The sequence below is a fragment of the Tympanuchus pallidicinctus genome, unplaced genomic scaffold (genome assembly GCF_026119805.1).
Source record: "Tympanuchus pallidicinctus isolate F22 unplaced genomic scaffold, pur_lepc_1.0 scaffold20, whole genome shotgun sequence".
Taxonomy (NCBI): Eukaryota; Metazoa; Chordata; class Aves; order Galliformes; family Phasianidae; genus Tympanuchus; species Tympanuchus pallidicinctus.
Genome location: NW_026294722.1, coordinates 10,092,281 through 10,115,236, shown reverse-complemented (window position 1 = coordinate 10,115,236; position 22,956 = coordinate 10,092,281). Strand labels below are relative to the sequence as shown.

The window sequence follows — 22,956 nt, the reverse complement described above, 5'->3', positions numbered from 1 at the left end:
ATGGCTGCATCTGCAGTGCAGATGGAGGGGAGGTGATGAGGGGTGAGACGTGCAGCAGGGCCTCCCTGTGCAGCTGTGTCCAGGCTGCCTTCCTGTTCCCTTGCTCCCAGCAGTGCCAGGCAGCAGAACAGCTCTTCCCAGTGAGCTACTTGTGAGGGTGTGCAGGCAGCATACACTGGGTAAAGAAAAGCAGCTCAGGGCCTCAGCTCTGCCTTCAGCACAGCCCATAGAACACAAAGGGCAGGCATAGCCTGAGCAGCCTCATCTGACAGCTCCTTCCCCCTTACAGGGGCTTCCCTTTGAAGAAGTGCATTGTGGTGAAGCACCTGGGACGAGAGGAGATAGCAGCAGACGGGGCATGCAGCCAATCTCCTCCTCTCAAAAGGCTGTGCCAGGACGTGCAGGTATGCTCTTAGGAGGTTAGGAACTGGGAGGGATTTTTTTATTATTTTCATTTCCCCTCAACAAATTCAGTGTGAAATCACTGCCGTGCTTCTCTCAATGCTTCTGTTTTCTGACTCCTGTTCCTGCTTTCTCCCCTGCTTGCTGTTGTTGCTTTGTGAGTGGTACAAAGAAGGGTTCCTTTGTCTTTCCCAGATCCCCTCCCACTGCTTTCTTTAACACCATTGCTAGCTGCCAGCCCACAGGGCTCCTGATTGCACAGCAGGGTACAGCTTCCACAGGCTGGAAGTCTTAGGACAAGAACAAGGTACTTGCTTCTCTCTGGCCACCAAAGGGTTCTTCCTTTTCAATCTTGTATCTGTCTCCCATTTTGTGTGAGGAGGAATGTCTTCCTGTGCTGTAGCTATAGCAGTGGAAACAGAAGAAAGAAACAGAAGATTTGTTCTTATGACTGGCTTCAGGCCCCAAGATAACAATTACAGAAATGCTGGGAGCAGTGCAGTTGCTGCGTAGCTGGCACTGCGTCAGCTGCTGGAGCTGGGGCTGTCTCTTGCAAAAGAAACCAGATGGAAAGATGTGGGCCAGAGACATGGGGTGAGATGGGGTGGAGGGAACAGAAGGTGTCAGGGAGCCGTGGCTTCCTACTGAGCTCTTGAGGCCGTGACAGTCCTGCTGCACAGTGCAGCCAGGCACAGCCTTTGTCTGCCGTGATGGGATGCTTCAGTCACCACCCAGCACTAACAGCACGCTGCGTCTTGCAGTGTTATATTCTGTCCCTAAGCATCTGCCAGTTAATTCACAGCAGTGCGTGGAATCATCTCCAGGTGCTGGGTACTGCCTGGGCAGGCAGCTTGCCCAGAAATGGGCTGTGTTTTGGGGTTGTGTTTGACAGAGCTTTGGTCTCTGCTTTCAGAAGGGTGCAGACTATGTCTTTGGGTTACCTTTGCTTGTTCAGCTGTGTTAATGATATGGGGTGTTGTGCAGCGTTTGCCACATTGAGCTCCTTTGCCTGTCTCTTACCTGCAGTGGGGAGCTGCAGGGAGTGTGCAAAGTGGAGTTGGGCAGCATTTCTGCGCTGCGTTTCCTGGATGAGATGCCGTGGAGAAGCCTATCCCTATGCTGATTGCTGGGGATGTGAGGCTCTTGAGCAGCCATTCAGGCAGAGATGGAGTGGGGCTGCCTCTTACCCTTTGGTTCTTGTTTGGACACTTTTATTAAGGATCGCTTTCCCCTTTGAGTTCATTGCTGCTCTCTTGGCTTTTGTAACACTGTTGGGTGGTTGGTGAGCTTGTCCTGGTCTGTGCTGTCTTACCCAGCTGGCTGTGTGCAGGAGGGGCTCTGAGACCTGCCCAGAGGTGTTGGGCCCCTAGAGAAGGCAAACTGGGCCACAGTTGTGCTCAGAGAGCACCTCCTGGCCTGGGCCCTGGATCAGAACTCCAGCCTGCCAGGTCAACATGGAACTCCTTGCCTTCAAAGCCTGGTGTGGATCCTCCTCTTCTCAACTTTCACACCTTCTTTGTGGATTTTTAACAGGAAAAAAAGACTGAAAGCTCACAGAGACTCCATCCCAAGGTATTTACGCACAGTGCTGTCTTTCTCTTCTTGACACTTCCCCTCTGTTCTCCCCTCCAGCCCTTTCTAACCGCACAAACTCTGCACGGCCACGCGTGCCCTGCTAACTGTGTGACCAGCAGCTGCATGTTAGCAATAGGTGCCACATCTGCTTGGCTGCAGACACTGTGTGGAGCCATTTGCCCAGCAGCACAAGGGCAGCAAGTGTGGTTGGGATCCTGCAGTGTCTATGATGACCTCTGGAATTAGAGGGTGAGGAGATGTGTGTGTGCTGTGGCTGCCTGGCTGCCTTCTGCTTCCTCTTCACAGAGGAGCAGTCCAGACCTCTCTGTTCTGATGGTGGCAGGATGGCTGCTGAGCACAGCCTGGGGTCAGCAACACCATCTTTGCTGCTGGAAACAGATTGGCTTCTGTGAATACACCTGGATGCATGTGAGTGTGCTCACAAGATGAAACTCAGTAGGACTTGGTGGCAGCATCAGGATGACGTTTCACCTCTACAGGCAGTACTCACAGTGTGCTTTTCATCATCACGGGGCCAGCAGGAACCACAGGCAGCTCCCCAGGTGCAGAGGTGTGCAGGGCCAGGAAGCCTGCAGCCCCACAGCCCAACTCAGCTCCAGGGCTTTGCTCACTTGACTGAGGAGCTGCAGTTACAGGGCTTGTGTGAACTGAACACAGGCCAGCCAGCACGTATCCTCTGCTAGAGCACCACGAGAGCCAGGTTTGCATACTGGACTTTTATTAGTCAGCATCACAGTGTGACTTTTTGAGATTCAGATGTTTTCTGATCCCTTGGCATCAGCTGCCCCATGGCCTTGCTGCCAACCCGAGTGTGATGTTCAGTGATGGGCAGGTGTGTGCTAGCTCCCATCCTACATTCCAGAGTTACATCAAGCTCTCAGACCTCCCTGGATCAAGCTGTCCAGCTCTCAGAGACCACAGGCACCTCCGTCTCTGCTGCGTCCTTCAGCTCTAGGTCTCCTTCCTTTCTAACCGGGTAGTGTAACTGTGTAGGACAGAGGCAGCGTGCCCTGTTGTGTGTACTGGTCTGGCAGTGGGGGCTGTGTGCCATTCATGGGTCTGAGGTGGAACAGAGGAAGTTTGGTGCTAACACGTAGTGATCCTTGGAGGAGAGATGCCAGAAGGCAGCAGGTAGGCTGGTACGAGCTGAGCATGGATGTGTTCAGTGTGGTGCCTCGCTGAGAGCTTGCTGATGTGCCTCACTTATGGAAATTCTCTCCTGGTGCCGCGGGGTTCTGTGAGAGCTTTCAAAATGGGCTCAACCGTGCAGTGCTGTCAGTGAAGGGGCAGAGGAGCTGGCGTTTCTGCACCGTGTACCAGAGCTGTGTGCAGCAGAATCCCAGCGCCTCCAAACGGCCCATGCACATCTCAGGGCTGCAGTACATCACTGCCACCCCGTGGCTGCTCTGTGCACGGGTGTGCTCCAGCTGAGAGAATTCTGGGGTACATCTGCTGCCCTTGGGCTGCTCTGTATAGCCCTCAGCTGTGAGCTGTTGGGATCTGCTGTGTGGAGGAGGTTCCCTGCCTTGGTGAGTGCTAGGAGCAGCTGCTATGTCTGCTCAGCCACGGAGTTCCACCAGAACCAGAAGATCCCTATGCTGATGTTTCCATCCTGCTTTGCTGAGGTGTTTACATCTCTACATCTCTTCTTGGACCAAAGGCACCTTCCAGTTCTGTTTGCTAACAAGAAATTCTTGTACAAGTGACAGCTTGAGGACAATGCACAGACTGTGCTGCACAGTGGGCCCTTGTTTTTCCAGCTGATGTGCCCCCGGTGAGCCCTCCATGTGCTGCAAGGCTGGGGATCAGTGTGTCTGGCTTTGTGGAGATGTGGGCAGTGGAGGTGTGCTGTCAGTCTGAAGAGCTCAGCTGTCCCCAGGCTCCTTCATGGAGAGGAGAAAAGATTGTGTGGAACTGGGTCTTGCACTGAGCTGTGCATTCTGGAGATGATGGCAGCCAGCGCAGCTCTCAGGGTGACCTCAGCCCCCATGGGTGCTGGTAGCCCTGTCATAGCCTTGGCACTCTTGATGGGCAGTCAGTGCTGGCTGGTTCAGCATTGGAGCAGCCACTTCTTATCAAGATAGTTGTCTTAAAATTGGATATAACAGATTTTTGGATCTGCAGGGACAAGAAGCCCCTGATGTGTTCCTCTTGGTCTTGTGACCCCCATGATGACAAGACCCTGCAGTGTGGCTGTGATGGAGGACATGTGGCTGTGCCAAGGCTTCTGGCTTGGTTGTTTGCAGCTCAGTGGCAGCTCACAGAGCCAGGAGGGGTCCTGTTTTCTATGAAAGGGCAGAGCAGCCACAGCTGCTTCTGAAAGGGGTTTGTTGGTGTTGCCAGTGGTTTGGAAAATCTGCTTCAGGTCTTGCAGGAACATCTTGACTGAGAGTTGCAGCTCTGATGCATGATTTCCAGTTCTGGGCAGAAGCTGTGCCATGAATAACTGCCTGGATAGGCCAAGAGGGGTGACAAGGTTGGGACTGCAGCCACTTGTCCCCTCTCTGTGCCTTTGTGGAGGGCCTGTTCCTAATGTTGGGCTTTTCTCAGATCCCCTGGGATCCACACATGGATGTGTGGTGGCAAGATCTAATGAGCGGTGCCAGCACGGAGTGTGAGCCTGAGTGGTGTGACTCAGAGGATGAACTCTTCATCCTCTACACAAGTGGCTCAACTGGAAAACCCAAGGTACGTTTCCTACATAGCCTGCTGCCCTGTGGGGATGGGCTGAGCCAGAGCAACCCCCCAGTGACGGGATGAGGGAGATCCTGCTGCCTTGCAGGAGGGGCTGTGTTTGTGTTGTGCTCAGCTGCTGTTTAATCTCAATGAAACAGTGATTCTCAGCTTGGCCAGGGAGATGGGGGCCTTGGTGGGAACATGACCTGATGGTTCTGTGCCTTCTCTTTTCAGGGTGTGCTGCATACAGTGGGTGGATACATGCTTTATGCTGCCTCTTCATTTAAGTATGTCTTTGACTACCAGCCTGAAGACATCTATTGGTGCACAGCTGACATTGGATGGATAACAGGCCATTCCTACATCACTTACGGACCCTTGGCAAATGGGGCAACTAGTGTCTTAGTAAGTGCTGGATGGCCACTGGGTGCCTGTCCTCTAAGAAGTTAGGCATGGTGGTGCTTTGCTTTGTGAGGAGCACATCAGGATTTGCTTTTCTCCCTTGTGTGAGGCCGCATTGTACTGTCCATGCTGTATTGTAGCACGCTGTGGTTTGTGAGGAAGGATGGTATTCCCCAAAGAGATGTGGGTTACTCTGTAGTGGCAGAGGGATGGCCAGGCTGTGTGTATAATTTCCAGGTAATTTGTTTTTCAAATGCTCACATTTTTTTCTCTTAGAAGTGCCAGCCTTGTGTAAACAGGCATCAGGACAACTGCAAGCTAATGTGAAAGCTGGACTGGAAGCCAGGGAGTAAAGTTGTTGCTGCTGGCACTAATTTGACAACCTGCATTTAATTCCTGTACCTGTATCTCCCTTGACAGTGTATGGCTCTAACCTGTATACACATCAGGAACCAGAGCCTTGGGTCCAAAATTCCCATGTGGTAGAGCAAGCAGGAAAATATGTCATCCAGGGAGAATCCTCTTTAGGGTTCTTAGTGCTGTCAGCTGTGGGTCTCCACAGCGTGGTGTGGCATTACCCTATGCTACCTGGGCAGTGTCACTTGGGCTGGTGGGACTGCGTCACTCTGATAGCCACTCAAGTGTCCTCCCTGCTAGGATGTTTTAGGGGACGTTTGCTAGGACACCTGGGGTGAGAGGGTGCAAAATCCATCTTGAGGAAGAAGTAAGAAGGGTCCTGAACTGGTTTCACTGCGTGATGCCCCTGGCACGCCTCTAAGATCACACAGGGGGACAGCTGCTCTTGGCTCCTCTTGCTTGAGGAAGGGCTGCAGGTCGTTCTGGGGAGGTGGCACTGAGGAACAGCTGTGTCACTGCCCTGTCTCCCACTCAGTTTGAAGGTATCCCCACCTACCCGGATGCTGGGCGAATGTGGAGTATCATTGACAAGTACAAGGTGACCAAGTTCTACACGGCACCCACAGCCATCCGGCTGCTGATGAAGTGTGGGGAGGAGCTCGTAAAAAAGTGAGTCAGTCCCCAGGAGCACGGGGGTCCCTGGCACCAGCACAGCTTCCTCTCTGAGCAGCAGTATCCCACCGTGTTGTCTGAACAAAACAGGATTGTTGGCCTTCAACCCAGCGATTTGCACCCCTTCACTGCCTTCGATGTGGCACCCCAGAGCAGGTTGTTCTTTTTCACTGTGAGCTGCAGCTAAGCTTTGAGACTGCAGGTTCTCCCCTGCTCCCCCACCCAGGGCTCACAGAGGGGTGTCGGGCAGAGGGGCCCCCCTGTGCTGCAGCTTGGCCCAAAGAAGGGAAGGAGCAGAGCCAAGTGGGAGCTTGGAGCAGGAGGCAACAAAACCACAGGGGTTTCCCTTCTTCCCCTGTGAGAGAGAGCTGAGAAGGGACTGAATCGTTGAAACTCCAAATATATTTGAGAGGCCTGGGGATTCCTGCAGGCTCTGCAGTGCCACAGGCTCACAGCTGCTTTTCTCTGCTGCCTGCTGAGCCCCTGTGAGCCCCCTCCTCTCTGCAGGCACAGCCGGAAGTCTCTGAAGGTGCTGGGGAGCGTTGGGGAGCCCATCAACCCTGAAGCCTGGCTGTGGTACTACCGTGTGGTGGGAGAGGAGAGGTGTGCCATTGTGGACACGTTCTGGCAGACAGAGACGGTGAGTCCTCAGCTGGGTGTCTCTGGACTTCTTTTTTCTTTGTGCTCCCAGCAGGCAGCGTGGTGTCTTTGCAAGTTTCCCATCATGTTTCTTTGGTGCTATTGGAACCAGTTGTTCTCCTTGTCTAGGAGCTTTTCCCAGCACCTCATGTAGCCTGCAAGTGTTGGCTCCCCTTCTCTCCCAGGGCCTCAAACAGGTGCCATGGGAAGACCTTCTTAGAAGTGTTCCTGAGAAGGTCTTCTCCGAACCCTGTTCTCCCTCTCTCTGTCATCTCCTGCAGTTTCAAAGCTTTGTGCCCAAACATGGACACCCTCTCCTCTGCTGTATCCTTCCCCACAGGCTGGTATCATTAATCTCATTCCTTTTGCCTCTGTTCTCAGGGTGGCCACATGCTTACACCTCTTCCTGCTGCCACCCCCATGAAACCAGGCTCTGCTGTGAGTATTACTGTTGCCCTGACAGGGAGGGCTTGCCATCCCTCTGTGCAAAGTTTGAATGCCTCAGCTCATCTTCATGTCTCCTTGCTGTCTGGTGCCCATGGCAGACGTTCCCCTTCTTTGGTGTGGTCCCTGCCATCATGAACGAGTCGGGGGAAGAGCTGGAAGGAGAAGCAGAAGGCTACTTGGTAAAGAGGGGCTGATCTTCCTCACCCTACCCTTGTCTGTTCCCCACGAGCTCCAGGACGTTCTGGGTAGCGTATGCACATCTCTGCTTACACTGGATCCCTTGGGTGGCAGGAGATCTCTTTATTGCTGTAACTCACTGTGAATTTTGTGCCATGAACAAGCTGTTAAATGATCCATAAAGGCACTTGCATGCATGAGCATGGCAGGAGGGACTGGAGGGGCTTTCTCAGTAGCATGAGGCAGTAGCTGTCTGAGTGCCATTTCTTACGGCCACCTCTGCAGCATCTCCGTCATTGCACAGCACTGCAAACACTGAGCTACTTTCCTTCCACTAGCAGAATAAACAGTTTATAGGATCCTGAACTGAGGGAGGCAGAAAGCAGGTATTTGATAGATACCTTGACCATTGGATGAGTTCTTCAGAGTAAAGTTGTTCTTTCCATGTGCCAGGAGCTACAAAAGGGTTATGCTGAGCTGGCAAGACCTGGAACAGTGTAGGAAGTGCTCTAGCTGCCCAGCAGTACTGTGGGTCCATGGAGGTGATTTAGAAATGCTGACGAACAGCAGAGGCCACTTGGTTAACAGTTGACCACTGACTCAGGTCTGCATTTTTCACTGTAGGTATTTAAGCAGCCCTGGCCAGGAATAATGCGCACACTGTATGGAAACCACCAGCAGTTTGAAACCACGTACTTCAAGAAGTTCCCTGGGTGCTACGTGACAGGTGATGGTAAGGCTGTCTGGGCAGTGTGTGGGTGCAGAGGCTTGGGGACAGCAATTAAAATCTTGCACAGTCCTGGCCTCGGGATCCCTTATCAGTTGCTCCAAGAGCTGGCACTGCTGCTTCATGCTGTCATTTCTGGCTATTTTTAGGTTGCAGGAGAGATAAAGATGGTTATTACTGGATCACAGGGCGAATTGATGACATGCTGAATGTTTCTGGTAAGAACAGCTTTTTTTTTGTCTTCAGTGGGAGCCAGCGTGCTTCCTGATGCTGGTTAAAAGAGCCTCTTTGCTTTTATGGAGAGCATTTCTCCGTATGTGAGACTGCCCAGCAGCCCGTCCTCTGGATGGACCTAATTGCTGGATCAGGTTTATATACAAATCAGACCTGCTATGACTTTGTGATTCTGAATTAATTCCTCCAGTAGCAGTACACTGGAGGGAAGGAGCCTTCTGCAGTATCTTAAAGCAGATCCTCAGCCAACATACATGCTTTGTGTTGAAGCATGCAGTGCCAAAGGGAAGCACAGACATCCAGGCTGGGCAAGACCTTGCAGTCTTTAATCCAACATGTAGCTCCAGGTAGGGTTAACATAAAAGCTGGATCAAGCTGCTCAGTGCTTTGCCCCCAGAGATGGAGGTTCTCTGTCCTCTCCTGGAGTTGTAGCCTGCAGGTACTCATTGCTGGCTCTGAGATGCTGCTGTACTTTTTTACCTGCATCAAACTAGATCCGTTCATCAGACAAGCTACATCCTCACCAACTGATTGTTTTGGGAGTTGGTCACCTTCCTGTGGTTTTCTTGACAGCAGTCCCAGAATAACAGAGTGTGGGTGCAGGAAGTATAGAAAAGTGAGTTGTGCCCCAGCCTTGAGTAGGGAAGCTCCATTTCGTATCTCCACAACAATGCAGCGCCGGTCCAGCTTGTTCCTCCTCAGCTGACCTTGTGGCCAGCTCTCCTCTTACCAAACCCAACTCCTCAGCCTGTGATTTGTGTAATCCTGTGTCTGTGAACAATTCACAGACCTGTCGAAGAAAGAAACCTAAAGGTGGGAAGGAAAACAGCCAGGGGATTTAGCCTCACCCTGCAGCCTGAGCTCATGTGAGTGATGCCTGGCAGCCCTGTGGGGCAGCCCACACCACTGAACTGCTAAAATGGGCTTGAGAAAACAGCTGGAGAGAGAAGCGAGTGAAAGCAGTCCTCTCAAACATACAGCTCAGGGCTTTTTACACTTCCTGACCTCTTCCTCCTGGCTGCTGGGGGGCTGCAGGCCTCCACGCAGCTCTGCAATGCGCTGCCTCTCTGTTTCCAGGCCACTTGCTGAGCACTGCAGAAGTGGAGTCAGCTCTGCTTGGGCATGCAGCCGTCTCTGAGGCCGCTGTGGTCAGCCACCCACATCCCCTGAAAGGCGAGTGCCTCTACTGCTTCGTGACCCTGAAAGATGGCCATGAATTCACCAAGGACCTGGCAGATGAGCTGAAAAAACAAGGTAGTAACAGCCAAACAGGTTGGAGGCTGCTGCAGGGAGTGGAGGGGTTAAGGGCTCGGGTGCTTAAATGAGGGTGCATGTAGTCTGGGGAATGCAGCATGGACAAGTGCATCAAGGTGCCCCCTCTGACTAGAGAACATGGATGGCAAAGACTAAAATTAGTTCTCCTGGCCTTTGGCTGCTCATGTGATGCCATCTCTACCTCTTGGGAGCTGGCAATTGCAGGGACAACTTGGGTAGCTTTTGTTTGCAGTGGTGGGCATGGTTCCTGTGGCTCTCCCTGGTTGATTTGAGAACTGTTTGGTTACTTTGGGAGGCAGAAGGGAACGTTTGCATACCTGTCTCCTGCAGCCAGCAGGCGCTGGCAGAGCAGGGACTGACCTGCCATGGGACTTTCTTCTCTGCAGGAACACATTAGGGAATCGATTCTTGCTCCATCAAAGTGGTAACAGTGATTGGTACAGAGATTATTGAGGTCTCTTGGAAATGGAGAAAACGAGAACTGGAGTGCAGCTGCCTTTGGAAACATGTGCTGAACCACACACTGTGTGAGCACCAGGCTGCCCTGGGAGCTGGGCTCTGCATGCCTGAACTCAGTAGTCCTGCCAGAAAAACATGTGCAAGATCTTCTTGTATCTCTAATGAAGATTTTTTTTTTTTTATTTTGCAGTCAGGGAAAAAATCGGACCGATAGCAACGCCTGATTACATCCAGTATGCTCCCAGCCTGCCCAAAACCCGTTCAGGTAAGGCTCCCAGCTGGGGAGGACCAACCAGTTCCTGCCAGTGGAAAGGAATTATCCCTGAATTGTTTATCTGGGAGCAGCCAAATCCACAGGGAGCATCCCTAGGGCATATGGGATGCTGTCGGTCTGGGCACTGACTTTTGCTAGGGATGCTGAAGAGATCCTAAGTCCTGCTTTCCTTGCATGGTTGTCCTTACAGGAAAGATCACCAGGCGGATACTAAGGAAGATTGCCCAAAATGACAGAGATCTGGGGGACATCTCCACCTTGGTAAACCCAGGCATTATAAACCAGCTTTTCAGCAACAGATGCGACACCAAACTGTAGCAGCGTGACTTCTGCCTGCTGAACAGAACTGTAGCAGCAGTGTCCTAATGAGCAGGTCCCTCAAGTAACCACTGTCTGCCTTGGGAAAGAAACCTTCACCTGTTGAAATCGAATGTACAAATGTTAAGAGATGAAGGAAGGCTGAGCCTGGAGAGGCTGCGTCTTGCCAGCATGTTCATGCCTTGGAGGAGCGTGCACGTCACATCGGAGATGGGTATCATACACCTGAGGTTTGGCCTCATTTATGCAGGGACTTGTGACCTGTGCTCCTCTGTTTTCATCACCTCGATCTTGATTTTTATTGTTTTCTCTTGGGGGGGAAGGGGGTGTTGATTAATTTTATGTAGTTGAGGGAGCCTGGTGTCCTTAGTTGGTTCCCTTAGTGGGAAGGAGCTGGGGGCAGATTGTAGGGGAAGTGGTACTGGAGTCACTCAGTGCAGGCAGGCATGGGATGCTCATCTACCACTGTCTACATGCTGAGTAACCTTCCTTTTCTACTCAGAGCTATGGGAAAACTTAAAAGCACTCTCACATCACAAGCACAACTGAATTTTAGTCTTGCATCCACTGTTTTTTAGCTTAGGTCCCATACCTGAAAGAGAATGAGGTAAGGCTTGGGAGCTCTGTGCTTTAGCTGGATTTTTTAGAGCTCTTTGGTACAGAGCACTGCAGAGGCATCTTTCCCACTGCAAACCAATCAAACGTGTGTTACTTCTGTTTAAATCTGGCATGACCTTATGATGATGAGAGAAAAAAGTAACTCCAGCCCAAGTCTGAACACCATGAGGGTGCTACCAAAGCCAACATTTCCTCATCAAGTCAATTACATTGAACATCAGCCCTGGATTGAGCTGGGAAGGATACCTCCTTGTAATGTCTGTATTGAAATCACACCTGAGCTGTTTGATTTCTACACTTAAACCAAAGGAAAAACGAGCTTTAAATCTTGCTGCAACAGGCTTTACCCTTAAACTGAGCTGGTGTTTGGCTGGCTGGGAAGAAGGAGGTAACTCTTCCAAGGCCCAGGGCAGGTGTTGCAGGTGCTCTGCAGAGCTGCTGCCCAAGTCTCATTTCTTGCCTGCTGCTCTCACCGGCATGGTATCTGTGACCTACAACCTCAGTCATGCCTGTGTCCCATATACCACCCACTGCTCCCTTCCACAGGATTGTGCCACTTCTTTAACGTGAGTTCCTACATCTGTTCTCCTCCTCTGTTAGTACTTGTTGTGTAATTTTGGCTGGAGACAGCTAGAACTCTATGCAAAATGGAATAAAAATTCAAGAAAACAAAACAGAAACAGGTTCAGAGCATGGGTAGGGGTAGGTGCATTGTAAATGTTTGTCTGGTGTGGAGTCCAGGGGGAGAGCTCTGTGCCGTAACCAGGAGCTGTTCTGAAAGCCACACGTGGTGTGGGACAGACGCTCATCCCTGTGTTGTGGTTGAGCACTGATGGTGCTTATGTGGCTGCAGTGGTGTCAGCTGATGCTTTTCTCTTTTCCCAAGGCTGTGGCTCAGTCTGTGCTGCCCCTACACTGGGCAGAGAGCAGAAGCTCCAGCGCCAGAGCCTGTGCTTTATTATTCTCCTGGTCCGCAGCCAACATCATTCCACCAAGGTGGATGGAAAGCACCAGATGTGTGACACCCACATGTCATCAACGTGCAGGATGGATGCAGGAGCAGCACCAGGGAGAAAGCAGCACATGCTGCCTCCGGGAGCTCAGAGCTCTGCTCCAGTGCTCACATCCTGTTCCTCATGGTTGCAGCTAACCTTGCGTTCTCCCTGCTCACTGCTCCAACCAAAAGCACACCCAAGGACTAAGACCAGACTGCTTCCTCCTGGAGGGCGTTGTGCCTCACACCTGCAGCTCAGCATTGGCTGCTCATGCTGGGCTGCAGCGCAGGACACATCTCCAATGCTGCTGAACAGACTTAGCTGAACAGAGCAGAAGCTGCCAGTTTGACCAAGAAAAGTCCATGCATTGGTGTGCAGCTGCCCAAAAGCCATACCTGGACCAGGAGCCAAGCTTGGAGGAGAGGAGGATACTGAGGGGCTACAGTGAGCTCTCAGCTGCCACCACAGCTTGTCAGATAAATTTGGCTTTGCAGGGACCAAGTTGAGCAGAACCAGCTCCCCTGGTGTCGGAGCGGCAAGCAAACGTGTAAAGGAGAATGTGACCCCAGCTCTGTCTATAAGATGGAGTTTGAGCAGAGCCCAGAGCAGCCAGCATCCCTGACAGCTTCACCTGAAGCAGGAGACACAGCTCAGCCAAGGGCATACCCCTACTCAGGCTGGCTCGTGCAAACCATCCATCATGCTACCCCCACTCCAGGTACAATTTAAGATACGTGTCCCTCTTTGCACAGCTATTCTCAGACAAAACTGACCCCAGAGCCTTGTTTAGATGCAGTGTATGTTTTAATCTCTGGTGGGGTAATCAAGCCCCCCAGCTGAACACCAGCCACAGATTGTGGAATCAGCCACAGAACAAAACCACTGCGCAGTGGCAGATGAGTGCTTGATTGAGGCACCTGGACTGCAGGCTGTAGGCACAGCCAGCAGGGCTATCAGGAACACAGGCGTAAGGCCTCGCTGCAGTCATGGAGCAGCGGAGCTCAGGCTGCCTAGGTGCTTCACCAGGGCAATTCCAGGAAGGGGCACTTTGTGTCACACCTGGAGTTACTCAGCTGAGCAGGGCTGGAGTGGAAGGGGGGTGCACTGCAGCCATGGCCCGTGAGCAGGAGCACCCACTGCTCTTCCCATTGATTCAGGAAAGCCGGGGGAGACGCATCCTGTCATCCCTCAGTGCTGGTCCCACGGTGAAGCCAAGAGAATGTACTGACAGTGATGGAGGCTTGGGGAAGCTGCAGCATGGCAGCTGTCCACGTGCATAGGAGCGTTAACAAAACTGGGACTGGCACTGAGCAGGGTCCCCTCCAGTGCCGCAGCAGCCTCCAAGAGCACATTTCAAACCAGTGCAAAACCTTTGGCTGTCTCCAGCCCTTCCCACCTCACTAGGTGCACCTGAGGGAAGCAGCCCTGTGGCAGCCCAGCCCTGTGGGCACTGCACGAGGAGCTCACACCAGGTAGGGGGTGTCCAGCACCGCCACCCCGGCTGCCACCCCGCCGTCTGCGTGCTCCACTGCCTTCGTCCGCAACAGGTGCCCAGCGGCCTCATTCAGCACCAGCTCTGTGCCCTGCCTGCAAAGAGAAGGCAGAGGGGAAGCACGGTGGAGCAGGAAGCCCACAGCATTTCTCCCATCTGCGACAATCTAAGCTCCTCCTGGCGATGCTGCCCTTCTTTGGCTGGGCTATGGTGGTTGGAAGGCTCTGCAAGGGAGCAATGCTGGGCTGTGAATGCTGCCAGAGTGCAGTTGTTGCTAAAAGTTGTAGCAGGGCTTCAATCTATAAGCTATGGAAGTGTTTCTGTGGATCCACTTATAAAGGGCTTTAAACAAAAGCAGCAGCTACTTAGGGTTGAGCACGACCTCTTCCACCTTCAGCTCTTTCTGAGTGAGGCTGTATGTAGATGCTGGGAGGTTCCTCCAGCAACTGGGAATGGGACACCCCAGCTTTGGGGTTTGGAAAGCTGCTGCTGGTCACATATCCCACCCAACACCAGCTGTCCCTATCCCTCCATCCTGGAACATCTGCCCTGCTGCTGAGATGTTCCTCTGAGAGAGGAGCAGGGATAGGAACCACTCCATACTGCGTGATACTCACCTGACATAGACACCGAAAATACCAAGCTCTGAGATGCACTTGGAGGCCTTTAGGGGACTGCGTGCCCTCAACAAATAATTCACTGCTGGCTGCGGCTCAATCTTGTCCATCAGGATGTAGGAGGTTCTCTCAGGGCTGTCTTTGATCTTCTCCAGGACCTGCTTGAGCTCCTCACCATACAGGTTGTTCCCTGAGGGTGGAACCTGGAGCTCAGCAGGAGCAGCGCTCCCTCACCGCTGTGATACATCCCTGTGGGCACAAAGCCACTCCACCCTGCCTCTCACCCCTCTGATGAGGACCAGAAGCCATCACAGGACACATGACACTGGACAGCGTGAGCCACACCAAAACCCAGGGGAACCCACTCCAGCTCGTACCTCCTCCTTCTCGCTGTGGTTTCAGCACAAACCGCTCAGGGCTGGCGATAGCTGTGGCAGCAATCCGGTCACCCTCTTCACCCTGGAAGAAAGACAGTAGCAGCAAAGGATCAGTAGGGAGCAGGAGCTCCTCCAGAGTCCTCTCTGAGCATGACTACCAGAGGCCCGAGGCCAGCGAAGCATACTGATGTTTCTGAACCAAGGAATTACATCATGCAGGCCAAGCATGTGTCCTTCACTCTCATTCCAATCCCACTCACCACATCCAGCGAGTACAGCCCAGCAAACGTTGCTCTGATGCGTTTGACAGCCTCAGCGTGGCCAGGCAGCAGCTTCTCCAGCATCCCCGGGCGGCTCAGCTCTTGCTGCACCTTCTTGGTGCCAGCCAGCTGTGTGGCAATGTCAGGGCACTTCACTGCCCGCGACCTCTCCAGCAGCAGCCGTGCCTCCCAGTTCTGAGATAGGGGGAGAGCAATCAGCCCATCAGCACAGCCAGGCTTCCTCCTCTTGTTTCTGCTTAGCCCTCCCTGTGAGATCCCTGCCTGCCGGGATGGGGACAGCACTCTCATCCCAGCAGAGCTGCACCCACGGATCTGCCACAGCCCCTGGGAGCTGCACACCAGGCTGCTCTGCCACCTCCCCCTGTGCTCTGCTGCTTTCCAGTCAGCAGCCAAGAGCTGTTCTGCATTGTTCTCACCTGCTACTACCAGTCCTAATGCGTAACTGAGGGCAGGAAAAGGTTTGTAGTTCAAGCCTTTAAGTATGTGCTAATCTGCATTAACCTGCACTGCTCAGCAGCGATTCAGTGCTGCAGACAGGAGCTGCCCACAGGAATGGTGGTTGCAGAAAGAAGCCACCTGCTTTCCTTACTACAGGAGCACCACACGAGCAGTGGGGACAGGCAGCATCCCAACACCACCCAGGCAGGACTAACCCCACCCAGGACAGGAGCAGGGGATGTTCCAAACCCCTGCCACAGCTTCTAGGAGCAAGCAGTGGGTGCTGACCTGCTGATCGTAGTTGCTCGGCACGTAGCCCTCTCTGTAGTACACCACTGCTACCTCCTGGCCGTCCCTGGAACAGAAAGCAGCAGCCATCAGAGCCAGCAGCTCCTCCACACAAAGCCCAGCACGTAGGGCTGACAGGCCCAGACAGGCAGCGTGTGATAGGGTTTGCCCTTTCTGTGATAGGGTTTGCCCTTTCTGTGATGGGGTTTGCCCTTTCTGCTTCGCCTCCTGAGCTCCTCAAGAAGGGAGGGGATATGGGAAGCCCTGCTCTAAGCACAGCCTCCATAAGTCAGGCACCCAGCCCAGAGGGAGGTGAGGAGCTCATTGTTCAGCAGCCTCACATTCTTATGGCTGGGAGGGAACAGGATCCTTATCTGAGGGTGATTCAGGGCAGGGCACAGCTGCCAGCATCATGGTACCATGCACCCCAACCTCAGCCACGCAGCCCACCATGGCCACTGCCATGTGACAGCACTCATGGAAAGGGGAAGATGCTCCAGAGGAAGCACTGCAATACTTTTCCCTTAACCGCCTGGCGCTGACAAATGCATTCATTAATTAAACGTGGAGGATGCCCCAAAGGTCAGAGCATGGAAAAAATCTGCCTAACAACAGAAAAAACATTGGCGTGCAACCACAGCTTCCTCTGGGCTCGTGCAGCTCCAAGCATGTTAGCCTGGAGATAGGACAAACATCACACTTGGCATCAGCTCCCTGCGTGGGTGAGACGCAGAGCATGCTCAGTGCCCATCACAGGCGCGGTGCTTCCTCCTCCAGCACGGGTAGCTCAGACCCAGGCAAAGCATCAAGTGAAGGGTCAACAGGAAATGTGTCAGTGCAAACCTCAGAAACAGCCTGGGTGTGCTGCAGATGTGCATGGAGGAAGAAAGGACCTTGTAGAGCAGAGAGGCTGTGGTTTGGGAGAGAGAAATAGGGCTTCTAGCTGCAAAAGACTGACGTGTGCATGCAAAGTCCCACCATCATGAAAACAATCACATAATCCTACAGGAAGCAGCAGCAGCCTGAGGCACAGAAGAGACCTGCACTCCCAGAAAGCCACTGTTTACACTCAAAACCATTCCAGCAACTTCAGCTGAGAGCTGCGTGCCCAGCGCAGAGCCAGAGCGCGCACCTTGCTCCTACTCACACATAGAGCCTCCGGGAGTCATCCAGGGAGCCCTGCTCATACACGTCCTGGAACCGCCTCCTGATGACCCGAATGTTCCTGCAGGAGGAGCAGGGCGGTCACAAGAGGCAGGCACAGCTCACACAACAGCTCCATTTCCAGCACCCAGCTCAAACGCTGCAGGAAGCAGCGCGTGCTGAACACCCCGCATTCTTCCACACTCACTTTGCCCTTCCTAAAGCTTTTCTAAGAAGCCAGTGATCATTCTGCTCTGTCATCCCATGCAGGACAGGCTCACTGTCGCTTCCCAGCCAGTGCTTCCTGGGGAACCTCCTCCCTTCAGCTCTGTCGTCCCTCCCCACACAGTGGCACTGTGGCCCTGCAAAGTCCCCGGTGGAGCCGTGGCTCTTCCCCCTAACCATGCTCAGCCCTGGGGCTCAGCCTCCTCTGACCTCACTTTCTCCAGAGCCCCACAGATCTGTAGAGCCCTTCCCAGTGGGGCTGAAGCTTCAATAATTAAGCTTTTACTGAAGACCCTCTGCCCAATCCCAAGTTAGAAAGCAAACAGGACCACTGGTATCCCTGCTCTGCTCCTTATTGCCTCGGCCTGCAGCAAAGCCACCCTGGAGCAGCTCTGAGGACCCATGGGTACATCAAGGACCTGGCAAGGAACCACTCCTGGAGAGCAATGGCTTTGGTGCTGCTGGAGCAGGATGCTGGCAAAGGAAAGCTGAGAGACCTCAGGGAGAAGTCCAAGGTAAGGACAGTCCCGCTGCACCCCACAGCATGCCCTCCAACAGACCAGGAACCCGTGACATGTTTTAACTTTAACCTTGCACAAGTGGCCAACTGAGAAGCAGACAGACTCTGCTTTACCTGTCCCAAAGCTTGTTTTCCACGCATCGCTGATCAAAAATATTCCTTTGGGCCTTCTCCACCAGGAACATCACCACGGCACTGCGAGAGACACACAGGGCACCATTAACTCAAGAGATCACACACCAGGCTCACCCACCACTGATCTCTGTGATCCAGGCTGCCTGCACAGCTCCCGTGAGCGTCCTGCAGCAGTTCTGTGGCCTGGCACAGAGAGCAGGACAGGCCCCGTGACACCACCATGTGCTGGGCACACACACAAAGGGGAAAGGCAGGAAGAGGCTGGGCCCTATCGGGGTCATTAAACCAACAGCACTGTCTGAGAACTACAGCTGTAAACTAAGCATGTGCAGCTGCAGGAGCTGGCAGCACTCACCTCGGCGAGCCGTACAGCTCCCAGGCCTTGGCGATGCCCACGGCCAGCCCCTGGGCAGGGTCATTGGGCAGCAACCTCGCCGCCTCCTCAGGCTTCCTCAGCACTCTGAGCACCCGCCTGCACGACAGGAGCGGCTCCAGACCCGGCCCCAGGCACCACGGCTCTGTGCTGGGGCACAGGCTGGGCCGCAGCTGCTCCATACCCGTGCACGGCAGCGGTGCGGGAGGCGAGGCCACCGAAGCTGGCAGCGATGGTGTTGATCTCAATCTGCTTCAGCGCCGGCGGGCTGGCTGCCCCGCAGTCAAACATGTAGTCAGAGCGGTTGATGCCTAGAAACACAGACTGAGGCGGAGGGGAGGGAGTGAGGTGCGGCCCCGCATCCCCCAGCAGGTGGCTCAGCACCACGCAGCCGCTCGCTCCATTCCCAGTGCGACAGGGGAGAGAATCAAAGCAAAACGGAACTCGTGGGTTGAGATAAAACCATCTACTAAGAGAACAAGGAAAAGCATAAATAACTATGACTACATATAATGTATATAACAAGTGATGAACAAGCAATTGCTCAGCATCCCCTGACTGATGCCCAGCTAGCCTCCAGCAAGTGAATGAGAGTGAAATGAACTCCCACTCCCTTGAAAACTCCCTCCACGTGATGTCATATGACATGGAATATCCCTTTGGCCAGTTGAAGTCAGCTGTCCTTATTCCCTTCCCTCCCAGCTCCTTGGGCTCCTTGCTGTGAATGGCCTTGGCTCTGTACAACACTGCTTAGCAGCGACCCCACACCATCTGAGGGGCTCCATGCACCTCTCCCCAGCTGCACCCACAGAGGGCTGGGACCTGTGGCAGCCCACCCACCCTGCTGCAGCCTACCTGTGCCAGCCCTTCCTCCAGAACCTGCTGGTGGATCCTGAAGAGCCGTGCCGTGAAGTCATCCACCTTGATGGTGCTGGAGGGACAGCAGGACCAAGTCAGTCCTCTCACAACACTACAGAGGCACTAAGAATCCCTGCTGGGGATATTCCTGGAGCAGTGCGTGGGGATGTGGGGCAGAGACAGCACGGAGCAAAAGCAAAGGAACATGACAGAGTTCTGCAGGTACGGGGAAGGACCCAGAGGCATCCCCATGCCTGCACACACAGCTCAGGGCTGCACCAGATGCCTGTCCTGCTGGATGTCTGAGTTTTGTGTGCTGCAGTGCTCAGCTCTTCACAGAATCACTAAGGTTGCAAAAGACCTCTAAGATCATCCACTCCAATCCCAACCCATCCCACCACACTCACTACCCATGTCAGTGCCATACCTCCACATTACTTGGACACCTCCAGGGACAGGGACTGTACCAACTCCTCTTTGTTCCAATGCATAACTATTCTTTCTGAGAAAAAACTTCTCCTGATCTCCAACCTGAACTTCCCATGACACAACGTAAGGCAACTTAAGGCTTCAGCAGCAAGCAGCCAGCTGCCAACAAGTGCAGACAAGACCAAAGCAGGCTGCCACAGGCAGGACTTGAGGAAGCCTCCAGCTACTTGAATTCACAGCCTCAGTGCCAGTGACATGAGAAGCCGCAAAGCTCAGGTACTGGTGAGGCAGAAGTCGCTGCCAGCAGACAACTGCTGGCCCAGTGAGACCTCAAATTGCAGAGACTTGATGGAAATGAACATTAGGACAAAAAGCCAGGAAAGAAGAGAATTCCTGCAGAGATGATACATGATTCCTACTTAACTTTTAGGTTGGATATTAGGAGAAATATCTTCTCTGAAAGAGCAAGGATGCAGTGGCACAGCTGCCCAGGGAGGTGGTGGAGTGACTGTTCTGCAGGTGTGAAGATGTGGCACTGAGGGATGTGGGTTGGTGGGCATGGTGGTTGATGGCTGGACTAGACAATCTTTGAGGCGTTTACCAACCTTAATGACTTCCTTCAACAAATCCACGATTCTGCATTCCACTAAATGCAACCTGCAACACGTTACCTGGCCAGGGTGCGCTCCAGGAACCCCTTGTCCCGGCTGATGGCATCCACCAGCAGGTTGAAGTCCCGCTGTACAGCATAGGCCTGCTCAAACAGGGCACGGGGCACGGCCGAGGGCAGCAGTGTGAAGGGTGCATAGCTCACCACCTGCAGGGGCACAACAGCAGTGCCTTGGTGTGGGGCTGTGCGGCTCTGTGGGGCCAGGGAGGACTACACTTACCTCGGAGGCGTTGGGCTCAGCTTCGGTGCGCATCAGCACACCCTCCAGCAGCGCCGCATCCACCGCCACCACTGCTGCCTGCCTCAGGGCTGCCTCATCCCGCAGCACCACATCCCACGGCCCTGCCATGCTGCGGCACCACGGGGTCACTCACAGCCACTGAGCAGCCCAAGATGGGGGTGAGGAGTGGCAGAGCCTGCCACGGCCCCACTGGTGGTACCCAGCACCCCACATCTCCCCATGGACACCATGCCTCTGCTGACAGCCTCTGAACCCCGTAACTTGCATCCAGACCCTCTCGCCCCCTGCAACCCACGCCCCCCACCATCGCCTACAATCCTTCTGCACCCGACAGGCACCCCGCATCCCACAACCCCCCTTACATTTCATGTCCCTTCAGTCCCCCACTGCCTCTCTTCACCCCATGGCCTCTCTGCACCCCAGAGCCCCCATAAACCCCTGAACACCACAGCCATCCTACGTCCCACAGCCCCCTATAGCCCTCCAGACCCCTGAACCCCATAGCATCCCAGTCCCCCCTTGTACACCATGCCCCTTGCACCCCACACCCCCCCACAGCCCCCGACAGCCCGCACGCCGCACATCCCAACCCGTACCTGCTTCCTGCGCTCCCGGGCTGCCCCGCCTTCTTCACGGCGATTGGACAATAGCCTGGCCCCGCCCCTAAAAGCCAGCCGATTGGCAGCGCCACCGACCTATCAGCGTGGAACAAAGAAGCCAGGGAGGAGGGCGGGGCTTAGGGCGCGCATGCGTGCTTGGTATGCGGGGGGGGGGGGGGGGGCGAGGCAGCGTCTTTGGGGGTGTGCGTTGGGTGCAGGACGTGCTGGGTGTAGGGCACGCTGCGTGTAGGACTTGTTGGGCTTAAGATGCACTGTGTGTAGGGTGCGTTGGGTATAGGGCGTGCTGGGTGTAGGGCACGGCGGGGGGAAGCACTGGGTGTAGGATATGTGGGCTGTAGGACGGGATGGTGCAGGACATGTTGGGTGCGTGCAGGCAGTAGCGTTGTTCGCTCAGTTCTCCTGGTAGGGTCCAGAGTCTGTTCTGCTCCCTGCTTGCTGTGAGAGTAAAGGAAGGACGTGGCAGGCTGCAGTTCCTAATCAAAGCACTGCAAAACGCAGTCCAATTCATTTCAGGAGAGTTGGGAAAGGTGCTGCCCTGTCTTCACAGCGATGAACACAGCCTGCTCAGGCTGGCAAAGCTCTTTTTGTAGGGAGCTCTGCCTTGCCTTCCGTTCCCTCTTTGCAAATTCAGTCTGGAGAATGAGATCTTTCCTAACCAACCCAGGGCAGATCCCGAATGAGTTGCCCAGGAGGTTGTGGATGCCCCATCTCTGGAGGCATGCAGAGGCAGGTTGGATGTGATCCTGGGCAGCCTGATCTGGTGGTTGGCAGCCCTGCCTGTGGCAGGGGGCTGGAACTAGATGATCTTTAAGTCCAAACCAACCTAAGCCATGCTATGAAGCACATGCAGATAGCCCATAATCTCTGCTGCAGCGCGAGGGAGCCGCAGTGCAGCTTGGAGAAGGTTAAATGATAAAAAAAACATGGCAGACATGGTAAGTATTTGGCATGTTCCATGCAACAAAAGATGAACAACAGCAACTGGGACGTTATCTTTATTAGCTAAAAATAGAGCCCTGCAAAGTTTAAAAGAAAAGCGCTTTGTGTTTGTAAACCTCTCCTCTGGCTTTATCAGAGCCTTCCAAGATGAGCTTCGTGGCTCTGGGGTGCCGTGTCTGCTCTCAAAGGCTGCCCAGGGATCAGACAAGTGAAACTCAATACAAATCAGCTTGAGGGTATAAATGGCTCTGAGCCAATGCTGCTTTTCTTGTTCCCCTCAGAGGAGGGTCCATCCCCAGCAGCCCCATACCGAGCCTGTGATGCCCGCAGCGTGCCCAGGTGCTTGGGAAGCAAGCACTGCAGGGTGGGCAGGGAGCGGGCGGCCGTGAGCCGGCCGTGCTGCCGAGATATGCGGGCATTTGATACGATGCAGCTGCTGGTGCTCACCGAGCTGCTGCCTTCCAAGCAGGGCTCATCCTCTGTGCTCGCTTCCCCTGGTACCCTGTTAAAAAAAAATCCCCTCTTTCTGCCTTGCTGCAGTTCCAGCTGCAGAGAAAAACCAACTCATGGGGTTTGGGCCAACGCCGTTGTATCTTGAGATGCTTGCATGCCGGTGCTGAAACGCATTTTGCAATGGAGTAGTAAGAGAGCCACCGGTTTGACTCTGCGAGCGGAGAGGATGATGTGATGTTCCACACCAGCCAAATAGAGGCAGAACAATAGGGCTATTTTTGTGGATGGAGCTCGCAGGGCTCCCCAGGGAGTCCAGCCCCCTTGCTGGCCCATCCTGCTGGAGGAAAACAAGGCAGAGCTCCTGCACCCTGGCTTCTCCGTCATAGGAATACCAGCTTGAGCAAGGGCATGAAAGAAATCTATTGTTTCCGAGGCTGCATTTCAATGTGAAATGCTCTGCTAAGGCCAGCAATCTTAAACCCTCCACACGTGTGCCTATTGTTTGAAGTGCAGAACAATTGAGGGGTGCTCTCATGGGCTAAAGATAGCGAGGCAGCTGGTGCTGTCCTTTTCCCTGTAACTGAGACTA

At 53.9% G+C, this 22,956-nt stretch overlaps 2 protein-coding genes across 5 annotated transcripts in view; one reads left to right on the top strand and one right to left on the bottom strand.

Moving 5' to 3' along the window:
* ACSS2 (acyl-CoA synthetase short chain family member 2) overlaps positions 1–11,953 on the top strand; it is a 31,076-nt gene extending 19,123 nt beyond the window's left edge. Inside the window, exons 7-19 of one of the 3 annotated variants that reach the window (XM_052684097.1) lie at positions 290–404; positions 1,936–1,974; positions 4,549–4,686; positions 4,909–5,079; positions 5,969–6,102; positions 6,613–6,745; positions 7,126–7,182; positions 7,290–7,370; positions 7,993–8,095; positions 8,245–8,313; positions 9,407–9,583; positions 10,254–10,328; positions 10,528–11,953. In XM_052684097.1, the coding sequence (XP_052540057.1) occupies positions 290–404; positions 1,936–1,974; positions 4,549–4,686; positions 4,909–5,079; positions 5,969–6,102; positions 6,613–6,745; positions 7,126–7,182; positions 7,290–7,370; positions 7,993–8,095; positions 8,245–8,313; positions 9,407–9,583; positions 10,254–10,328; positions 10,528–10,655 (1,420 nt within the window). In that variant the 3' untranslated portion in view covers positions 10,656–11,953. Of the gene's footprint in view, positions 1–289; positions 405–1,935; positions 1,975–4,548; positions 4,687–4,908; positions 5,080–5,968; positions 6,103–6,612; positions 6,746–7,125; positions 7,183–7,289; positions 7,371–7,992; positions 8,102–8,244; positions 8,314–9,406; positions 9,584–10,253; positions 10,329–10,527 lie in introns of all 3 variants that reach the window. The other 2 variants (XM_052684096.1, XM_052684098.1) reach the window with 2 other exon arrangements.
* Positions 11,954–13,050: 1,097 nt separating this feature from the next.
* On the bottom strand, positions 13,051–21,011 carry GSS (glutathione synthetase). 2 transcript variants are annotated; one of them, XM_052684099.1, is made up of 13 exons: positions 20,952–21,011; positions 20,335–20,493; positions 20,116–20,261; positions 19,013–19,088; positions 18,342–18,481; positions 18,140–18,256; positions 17,764–17,844; positions 16,909–16,986; positions 15,762–15,828; positions 15,015–15,209; positions 14,755–14,836; positions 14,378–14,567; positions 13,051–13,855 (listed from the first exon to the last, which is right to left on the bottom strand). In XM_052684099.1, the coding sequence occupies exons 2-13, from the start codon at positions 20,461–20,463 to the stop codon at positions 13,732–13,734; spliced, it is 1,425 nt and encodes a 474-aa protein (XP_052540059.1). In that variant the 5' UTR covers positions 20,464–20,493; positions 20,952–21,011; the 3' UTR covers positions 13,051–13,731. The 2 variants fall into 2 exon arrangements, with proteins under 2 accessions (XP_052540059.1, XP_052540060.1); XM_052684100.1 differs by having other exon boundaries at positions 20,335–20,464; positions 20,952–20,970.
* Positions 21,012–22,956: the final 1,945 nt, after the last annotated feature.